The following is a 10,892-nucleotide window of genomic DNA, read 5'->3' as shown; positions in this document are numbered from 1 at the left end:
CATATACCCTGAGAAAACCGTAATTCAAAGAGTCATGTACCACAGTGTTCAATGCAGCTCTATTTACAATAGCTAGGAGATGGAAGCGACCTAAGTGTCCATCGACAGACGAATGGATAAAGACGATATGGCACATATATACAATGGAATATTACTCAGCCATAAAAAGAAACAAAATTGAGTTATTTGTAGTGAGGTGGATGGACCTAGAGTCTGTCGTACAGAGTGAAGTAAGACAGAAAGAGAAAAACAAATACTGTATGCTAACACATATATATGGAATCTTAAAAAAAAAAAGTTATGAAGAACCTAGGGGCAGGACTGGAATAAAGACGCAGATGTAGAGAATAGACTTGAGGACATGGGGAGGGGGAAGGGGAAGCTGGGATGAAGTTAGAGAGTGGCATGGACATATACAGACTCCCAAATGTAAAAAAGCTAGCTAGTGGGAAGCAGCCGCATAGCACAGGGGTATCAGCTTCGTGCTTTGTGACCACTTAGAGGGGTGGGATAGGGAGGGTGGGAGGGAGATGCAAGAGCGAGGGGATATGGGGATATATGTATACGTACAGCTGATTCACTTTGTGATACAGCAAAAACTAATACACCATTGTAAAGCAATTATACTGTTAAAAAAAAAAAAGACTGAAAGAGCAGTTTGAGCTCAGTGTAGTGAGCCTGCCAGAAGCACAGAGTTAAAAAAAAAAAAAAAAAAAAAAAAAGGCAGAAAGCACCACCTAACTCTGTACTGTTGGACCACACCTGGTGATCATGCTCAGTTTGCACATGTCACTTTGAGAGGAATGTTCAAAATCCAGGCTATGTTTGTATGAGAATAACCAGACAATGGTCTGGATATCAAGATTTCAGGAATGAATGAAAGAACCTAGAGGGGGAGATAGGGATATATCTTATTGACTAGTATAAATTACTTTAAAAAGATTCTGAATTAGGTGAGATGATAGATTATCATATAGACAGCAGGGAAAATAGGTAAAAAAAAAACCAATTTATCAGAAGCTTCATTATTTCTCAGTGCCTGGAAATGAGTTGTTAAAAAAACAACAGCCCATTAGAAGGACTACAAAACAAGATTTATGCAAAAGGGAGAGAACTAGATTAGCCTTCAGTGGCTTTCTTTCAACTTGGATTAGTATATGATCTCATGGAAATGTGCACAAATAAAACACATGTACATAAACAGAAGTTACTATTTAAAGGAATACAGTAACAAATTAAAAACGGACATGATCAACAGACTCCACAACACAAGATAAATAAGATATAAAGTTTCCAGAAGGGAGCGTTGTTATGAAAATGTCAGTCAACACATTTAATAATAATTATATATTGCTTATTAATTTTATCCAGATTAGTATTTAAAACATGAGAACATTAAGAAAGAAATGCAAATTTTTGAATGGTAAAATGCAGGGTGTATCCAAAACTAATGAGAGATCCAGAAAAATGGCTTATGTTCTGAATATTTTTACCTGACTTTATAAAAGACTACGAATCTTATAAAAATAGAAAAACAGCATTAGTTTCAAATACATAAACATGTAAGAATAAAAACTAACTTCATTAAAGTTAAAAACTCCCATTAAGTGAGAGGTAAATATGTGAATGAAGAGGATCCCACAAGAATCTTTCTTGCAGAGATATCAGGGAAGGTGACATAGTCTTTATACCTCTACCCAGTCAAAGATCTGTTCATCATTTGCTTTGTCCTCAATAATGAGTTTCTCGAGTCGCTTATACAGCTCTTCGGCAGAGAGTTCTTTCTTTGAAAGTGCTTCAGAGGAACAGGAACCATCAGACTCTATAAAGTCCAACTTCTGTAACATACAGTGTTAAACATTAACAAAATTCAATATTATTATCACGCTGAGAGGAAAACAAAGTCATGGGCTATCTCTTCTATTGCACATGGGATCAAAATGATCAGCAGAAGCAATTCTATATTTATTGTTCTAAAAGATTCTCACTCCATTATCCTTCTGAATATTTCCCCATTTTTTAATACTGCATAGCTCTGCTTCTTAAAAACGAAAGCAAGCTTACTTCTCCTCCAAATCATTCTCAGTCTTTTTAAAAAATTTAAGTACATCTGACATGCAATATATTAGTTTCATGTGTACAACATAGTGATTTGCCATTTGTATACACTGTGAAATGGTCACCACAATAAGTCTAGTCATTATCTGTCACCGTACAAAGTCAATACAATACTATTGACTGTATCCTCCATGCTATACATTACATCCTCATAATTTATTTATTTTATAACTGGAAGTCTGTACCTCTTGACCCTCTTCACCTATTTCACCCCTGCCAACCCCTTCCCCTCTGGCAACTAACTACCTAGTCGCTGTATCTATGGGTTTTAATTTGTTTTGTAGAATCGACATATCAGTGAAATCATGCAGTATTTGTCTTTCTCTTGACTTATTTCATTTAACGTAATACCCTTGGGCGCTTCAGTCTGGCTTTTAGCTGTGACATAGCTCTAAGGCAGGGCAGGAGTACTGGCAAGGGTACAATTTAACTCCCTTTCTGCAGCTTATGATTTAGTATCACTATTGCCACCGAGCAGCTGTCAAAAACTCTACAGTTTTAGTTTTGTCAAGGCCTTCAAACACCTCTTGACCATTCTGAATCCAAGTGTGAGAAATGATGCCATAATTGTTTAACTCTTAAATGGGTAGTTAAAAAAAAATCAATAATCAAAATGATTTTTCATTTTCAAGGGTACAAGGAAATGAGGTATATAAGTATGTTTTGCCTTATACAGTTTCTCTATGTAAAAACCATGAAGATTAAAATATTAAAGATTATTAACATATTTTCCGCTAATACCTTAGAAGACTCTGATATATTCCTATACCCTCCTTTGATCCACAAAGAAAAAATAACCTTGAATTCTGTGAAAAAAAAATTTCATTCTATCGTTTTAATTGTCTTTAGCACTTATGTCCCATTTTAAAATATATTCCTATAAAGTTTAGAAACATGATTCAGTATTACAATTTTTCTGATTCAATGTTGATAAATATCTCAACCACCACATTTCAATATACATACAGAATCACAAGATGGCCATAAGTTCTTTTAAGAACAGGCAATTTTTCACAACCTTGAAACATTCTCCAAATTTGTTCTAACACTCTTAGGTGTTAGAACACCTACACAGAATACCTCTTTAACTTACCCTAAACCTACATAGATGATTGAAGGTCTGAGAGTGATTAACAACAACAGCAAAGTCAAACATGAATTACATTGCTCATTAATATAATATGACATAAAAATGTGAAAGTGAACGTCTTTACCATGGCCAAACAGAGTCAGTGGTGAGCTGTAAAGTTTACCTTGGTCATTGGAAGAGAAACATTTATTTCGCAGAATCCCTGTGATTCTGTATAGGTTATCTAATCCTCCTAGAACCTAGAAGGCTGGGCTTCAAATTTATGGATCAACTCATCACTACCTCTTGCAGAATGTACTCGGGTTCCCAGAAAAAGGGCATTAAACCAGCCGTTTTAATTTTTATTTATTTTGGCTGCACCGGGTCTTCGTTGTGGCTCATGGGCTCTCTAGTTGTGACACACAGGCTTCTCTAGTTGAGACACGCCGGCTCAGTAGTTGCGGCACACAGGCTTAGTTCCCTGACCAGGGATCGAACCCAGGCCCCCACCGCATTGGGAGTGTGGAGTCTTAACCACTGGACCACCAGGGGAGTCCCTAAACCAGCCATTTTAGAAGAAAGCTAAAATTCAGGATACAGAAGGCCAAGTTTTCTGGAACCTCATTTTTTTGTCTTTTAAACATTTTTATTAATAACAACATCATCCGTAACTGAGTTCCTCTCTATGCTCAGTGCTTCTTAAACATTATCTCATTTAATCCCCATAAAAATTCTACCAGATAGTTATTATAAGCATTTCATAGGTGAGGAATATGAGGCTTAGAGAAATCAAGTAATTTGCTTAAAGTCTTAAGTGGTAGAAAACTGGAACCTGAATCCAGGTTTATTTGACTTCAAACCAGGGTGCCATATGTTTTCATTTCTCTTGTATACACACCTAGAAGTACAACTGCTGGGTCTCATGGGAATTCTGTGAGAAACCATCCTTATGTAGTTATTTTCATAAATTACATCTTTATACAATGTATGCCCATTAACACATATTTATAGTTATTTTCTTATGGATTTGCCTTTTAAATCATATAGCAAAGAAAATGAGGAGCTACAAACCAAAAACATAATAATACTTGCTTTTATATTTACCTGTGTGGTTACTTTTACCAGTTATCTGTATTTCTTTGTATGGCTTCGAGTTACACTCTTGTGTTCTTTTGCTTCAGCCTGAAAGACTCAGTTTAGCAAGGGAGGTCTACTAACTCACTTAGTTTTTATCTGGGAATGTCTTAATTTCTTCTTCATTTTTATAGGAACTATTGCCAGATATAAACAGTCTTTAAATTTTAGTACTTTAGTTATTCTTTTTTTTTTTTTTTGGCTGCGTTGGGTCTTCGTTGCTGCGCGCGGGGCTTTCTCTAGTTGAGGCGAGCGGGGGCTGCTCTTCATTGTGGTTCACAGACTTCTCACTGCAGTGGCTTCTCTTGTTGCGGAGCTGGGCTCTAGGCGCGTGGGCTTCAGTAGTTGTGGCACACGGGCTCAAGAGCTCAGGCTTAGAAGTTGTGGCACACGGGTTTAGTTGCTTCGCGGCATGTGGGATCTTCTCGGACCAGCGCTCAAACCCGTGTCCCCTGCATTGGCAGGCGGATTCTTAACCACTGCACCACTAGGGAAGCCCAGTACTTTAAATATATCATTCCAGTGTCTTTTGACAGCCATAGTTTCTGATGATAAATTGCCTGTTAATCTTATTGAGGCTTCTTTGTATGTGACGAGTCTCTTCTCTCTTGATGCTTTCAAGATTTCTTCTTTGTGTCTTTCAACAGTTTCATTATATCTTGATGTGAAACTGACTTTATCCTGCCTGGAGTTCGTTGAAATTCCTAGATGTGTAGATTCATATCTTTTATCAAATTTAGGAAGTTTTTGACCATTATTTCTTCAAATACTTAAATACTTTCTTCTGCTCCTTTCTCCCTTCTCTGGGACTACATTATGTATATACTGATGTGTTTGATGGTGTCCCCTAGGTCCTTAGACTCTGTTAATTTTTCTTGATTTCTTTGCTCCTCAAACTGAGCAATTTCTTTTTCAAAGCCTCTTTATATGTTAAATGGATTATTTTTCAATATGTATTATTACAATATAAAGTTTTCTTTAAAAAATAAACTATAGGGACTTTTTAAAAAATTCAATATATTCAGTTTCATATAACAATGCCAGAAAATTCATTAGCAAGACAATTAGTAAAAGAGTGTATCTGTTGTGAATACTGAAGATGGATTTTCATCGTAGTAAATTAGTGCTGAATCAGTGATTCCTGACTGACTGAGCAACTTCAACTGCCCTGTTTCCAAATTCACTGACTGATTCTTCTGCTTGCTCAAACCTGCTGTTGAAAGAGTCTAATTTTTCATTTCAGCTATTATCACTTTTCAGTTTCTACTTGGTTCCTTTTTATAATTTCTACCTCTTTACCAGTATTCTCAACTTGTTCAATTCATCATTCTGATTTCCTTTATTTCTTCGTCCATGGTTTTCCTCAGCAACTTGAGCATATTTAAGTCAGTTAAAGTCCTTGTCTAGTATTCCCAATGTTTGGGCTTCCTCAGGGATGCTTTCTGTCATTTTCTTTTTTTCCCCTGTGAATGAGCTGTATTTTCCTGTTTTTTTTTGAATACTTCGTAATTTTTTGTTGAAAACTAGACAGTGTAATGCAGTAAGTCTGGACATCAGATTCTCGCCCTCACCCCGTATGATGTTGCAGCCATCTGTTTAGTGACTTTTAGACAAGGACTATATTCCTTCTCGTATATGGTTACTGAAGTCTCTGATGCATTATCTCTGCAGTCAGCCAGTGACCTTTAAGAGATTTCAGTGACTGCCTGGATCCAATGAGAAAAAGAGAGGGGCGTGGGGGCGTGGAGAAGACATAAATGTGTTATGTTTAAGTTCTCTGACAGACCCCATCCAGGAAGTTGCTTCAGGGTGAGGAGCTGAAATGACATCAAGGTCCTGCACAGGATACTCAGTGAACTGCTAGGCAGATTAAAAGACACAACACCAATCTTTAGAGGACAGGTCTTTATTGCTCAAACTGGCACCAGAAAGAAGGTGCTACTGTCTCCTCAGCTGTGTGTCACAGAGCTGGGTGCTGATAGCTTTCTATGCAAAACACCAAAATCACTGGAATTTACCAGACTCTTTTTTTCATCAAGCATCCTCCTGGTGTTGGTAGTGCATGTGCTCCATTCCATAATTCCAAAATAGCTGATTCTAACAGACCTTCCCAGCTCAATAGTTGTTTCAGTGGAGGGACGAATTCTGGACCTTCTTACTATATCATCTTCCCTCCCTACATCCATACACTGATTTTTAAATTTTAAATTAACCTTACATTCCTGTGATAAAACCTACCTGGTTATGATGTATTATCCTTTTATATACTGTTGCATTTGATTTGTGAAAATTTTGTTGACAAGATTTTCTCTGTGTTAATTAGGAATACTGCTCTATAGTTCTCTTTTCTTGAAATGCCCTTGATTTTGTTATCAATTTAATGCTGGCCTCACAGAATGAGTTGGAAAATAAGTCTCTCCTGTTCAATGTTTTGGAAGAATTGGTGTAGAATTCTTTGCAGAATTGGCATTATTTCTCCCTTAAATGTTTGGTAGAATTCATCAGTGAACTCACTGGCGCCTGGAGTTTTCTTTGTGAGAACGTTAACTACTTCAATTTCTTTCATAGATATTCAGGTTATCTATTCTTCTTCTTGAGTCAGCTCTAGTAGTTTGTGTCAAGAAATTTACTCATTTCAACTAAGTTGATGTATTTATTGGCATAAAGATTATTCGCAAAATTCTCTTACCTGTTGTTATGTGTACAATCTATACAATGTCACCTCTCTCATTCTTTTTATTAGAAATCTGTGCCTTCTCTTTTTTATTTTTCCTTATTAGTCTGGCTAGGGGTTTATCAATTTTATCTTTTCAAAGAACCAGCTTTTGACTTCAGTGACTTTTCCCTACTGTTCTTCTGTTTCACTGACTTTTGCTCTGATTCTGGTTATTTCCTTTTTTAAAAATTTATTTATTTATTTATTTATTTTTGGCTGTGTTGGGTCTTCATTTCTGTGCGAGGGCTTTCTCTAGTTGCAGCAAGCGGGGGCCACTCTTCATCGCGGTGTGCAGGCCTCTCACTTTCGCAGCCTTCTCTTGTTGCGGAGCACAGGCTCTAGACGCGCAGGCTCAGTAGTTGTGGTTCACGGGCCTAGTTGCTCCGTGGCATGTGGGATCTTCCCAGACCAGGGCTCGAACCCGTGTCGCCTGCATTGGCAGGCAGATTCTCAACCACTGCGCCACCAGGGAAGCCCCTCCTTTTCTCTATTTACTTTTTGAGTTTTATTTGCTCTTCCATTTTCTAATTTTGTAAGGTTGAAGCTGAAGTTACTTATTTGTGACCTTGTTTCCTACACACAGGTGTTCAGTGCTAAAAATTTCACTCTAAGTACGGCTTTAGTTGCATCCCACAAATTTTGATGTGTTGTTTTCATTTTCCTTCAGTACAAAATGTTTTAAAAATCTTTTATGATTTCTCGTTGACTCACGGGTTATTTAGAAGTGTGTTACTAAGCTTCTAAATATACGTTGCCCTTGTCCTTAAAGGTTAGTTTATTTGGAAGTCAACTCTAGATTAACTGATATTTTCTCAGCACTTTAAGATTAGTCCGGGACTTCCCTGGTGGTCCAGTGATAAAGAATCTGCCTTACAATGCAGGGGACACGGGTTCAAGCCCTAGCCAGGGAACTAAGGTCCCACGTGTCGTGGGGCAACTAAGCCCATGCGCCGCAACTACTGAGCTCGTGCACCTCAACTAGAGAGCCTGCATGCTGCAGACTACAGAGCCCACACGCTCTGGAACCTACACACCACAACTATAGAGCCCACGCACCCTGGAGCCTGTGAGCCACAACTAGAGAGAGGCCTGCACTCCGCAACGAAGAGCCCGCGCGCGTCAATGAAAGATCCCACATGTCACAACTAAGACCCGATGCAGCACCCCCACCAAAAAAAAGATTACGCCACCATCTTTCATTGTTATCTATGTATACTTTGATAACAATTGGCTTTCATTGTTGCTATTGCAAAATCTGCTTTTCCTTTGTAGGTAATGTGCTTCTTTTTTCTAGCTACTTTAAAATCTTTTTTTGCTTGTTTTTGATATTATGCAGTTTCACTAAAATGTAACTATCCTACATGGTATATACATGTGCTTTCTATATAGATTCATATATTTTTCAGTTCTGGAAAAGTCAGCCACAGTCTCTTCAAATATTGCCTCTTCTCCATTCACCCTATTTTCCCTTCTAGGACTCCAATTAGACACATGTTAGACTTTCTCATTCTATCCTCTAAATTTCATTAACATCTCTTAGAATTCTGTCTAGTTTCTTCTCCTTCTTTTTTTATATCTGCCCAGTCATTTTGACTACTCTCTTCATGTTTGCTCATTTTTGTGATTCTCTCTTTTAAAAATAATGTTATTTTATATGCTGAGTGATGATTCCATTATCTCAAGACTTTGGAGTCTAAATCTTGCACTTATTGTCTGTTTACTGTCACTCATGGTTACCTGTTTCGTTATACATTAAATGAACTCGAAGTATTAACTCATATATTTAGATAATGTTAATTTGTAGAAAGTAAGAGCTAAGTTGAGTATAGTTTTCTCCAAAGAGCATTTTGGTTTGCTACTTCTTGGAGCCAGGGTAATATTGAACTGGGACCATTTCAACATCTTCAAGATCTCTGGCAGCGCTTATAATGGTATTAGGCAACACACCCTTTACATGTGCTTACTGCTCAGAGTCGATTTCATCTTTGGCTTTTTCCCCCCTTATTCATTTTGTTACTTGGGAATTTCTTCCACTTTTTATGAGCCCAGCTATGCAAGATAAATTATGCCTTATGTAGGTTCTTATTATCATGGCAGGAGTGCTCCTCAGTGTATCTAGACTACAACCAAAAGGAAGCTAAAGTCCACAGTTAACCTAATGTCTTTATCCATCTGAAATATATCCAGCTTAAAATATACTTAAAGTCATTTTCAGATTGCTTTATTATTTTCTTTTTACCTAAGAGCGATTTTTTCTTCTTATTGCCGATTTTGTTGGCTGTCTTAGCATTTATTTTCCTCAGATGTTTTAGGATTCTGACTTGCAGGATCATTTTGAGAGGAAATTTTTTGTTTTGTCACTCTTCTTTTTATGGTTGCCTCTATCCCCTACAATTCTTTACTTAGGACCAGATTATATTGACTATGGAGCCTTCTGCCTTGTTGTAGATTTCTGAATCCAGTTACCAAGTCAGTAGGCAGCTTAGCTAAGGTTCTGCCTATAAGACTGTATCTACTTCCTTGTATTTACTTATCAAGTTTCCACTTAGTGACATGCAGTAAGCCTGTCTCCAATTTTCTACCTTGAAAGGGGCATCTAGACCCTATTACCCCACAGAAATAACTTCTGTCTCTATTTGCTTTCAGACCCAGAGCTCAGAAGACTTGCAGTTTTAGCCCTATTAACCTTGCTTTATTTATCAATTTCATTTCTGGTTCATGGAGACGGGTAGCTTGTTTTCTAAGTGTGGCTAAGTCCTTAAATTTTTCTTTTCTTTTTTATCTATCATCTAATGAATGCAAAGACAAAAAGCTACGATGTTGTTAAAAGTTGCCTGGTGAGAATCGTGATTGATTCTGATGAGAGATCAGAAAATATTTGTCCTTAGGAATCATGAGGTTTTTTGGGGGTAAAGTGGCTTTAAAGCATGGACTTACAATGACATCTTGACCATGATTCCTATTTTGGTCTAATTTTAATAACTGGAATACTAGTACAAATATCTTTATCTCCTCTAAGAAACAGACCAACTACGATCAAACAGGAAGGCACAAGCCTTGCTCTTACTCACCTGCTCCAAGAGAAAATTATGTACATCTTCCCCTTCTGGTAAAAAATCCTTCCAGCTGAGGTCAGCCTCCCTCCATAAGGCTCCCACTTTCTTATGGCTCTAAAACAGACATTAAGTTCAATCCATTTACTTTTACATTGGAAGGAGAAAAAGAAGTCAAGAGTACAGAATTTTGAAGGAAGGCTAAAAAACTGAAACTTTTCCTTGATGATACGAAGTTAATTTCTTAGGACACTTAGCTTTCAAACTGAGATGTCAGAATGTTCATAAATGTAATGGTAAATGAAGTACAGTTGCTTAACGTTCAATAATTTCTTCTACCAGATGACTAATATGGGGATCTGCAAGCTGGTGTTTGGGGTTTATGAATATAATCACCTAAAAAGAGTCCAATTCACAGAGCTTATAAATTCAAAACTGTCTCTTTTCCTGGATAGTGCTATATGCATCTGCTATTAAAGCCATTGAATAAGCCTCCCTGGAGTCCCTCTTCATAGTAGATTATGATTATGCTACTTAACATGAGAATGACTAAGGAAGTCATTGCTCCTGATCAAGGAATGAGAATTATTTCAAGGGCAAGAAGAAGTACAAGGTTGAGCCCAGGAAACAAAAGAGAAGAGCTGCTGTCAGGTGGAAAAATGATGAGGAGGTACAACAAGTCCACTGCCTGAACAAAGTCACAGTGATAAAGGAAAATGTCAGGCTTTGAGGCTGCAACTGTCATCTAAGGAACATGTACTAGTTATTTCACAGACTAACTTGCCCAAGGTATAGCTGATAA

General features: G+C 37.4%; 1 protein-coding gene across 15 annotated transcripts in view; it reads right to left on the bottom strand.

Moving 5' to 3' along the window:
- Positions 1–10,892, bottom strand: part of EIF4G3 (eukaryotic translation initiation factor 4 gamma 3) — a 384,857-nt gene that overhangs the window by 16,801 nt on the left and 357,164 nt on the right. For all 15 annotated transcript variants that reach the window (XM_024125370.3, XM_055083733.1, XM_055083722.1 and 12 more), the window contains 2 exons: positions 10,109–10,207; positions 1,692–1,838 (listed from right to left, as the gene is read on the bottom strand). In XM_024125370.3, coding sequence (XP_023981138.2) covers positions 1,692–1,838; positions 10,109–10,207 — 246 coding nt within the window. The remainder of the gene's footprint in view (positions 1–1,691; positions 1,839–10,108; positions 10,208–10,892) is intronic.

The sequence above is a fragment of the Physeter macrocephalus genome, chromosome 3 (assembly GCF_002837175.3).
Source record: "Physeter macrocephalus isolate SW-GA chromosome 3, ASM283717v5, whole genome shotgun sequence".
Classification (NCBI taxonomy): Eukaryota; Metazoa; Chordata; class Mammalia; order Artiodactyla; family Physeteridae; genus Physeter; species Physeter macrocephalus.
The sequence above is the reverse complement of the archived record's forward strand: the minus strand, read 5'-3'. Positions and strand labels throughout refer to the sequence as shown.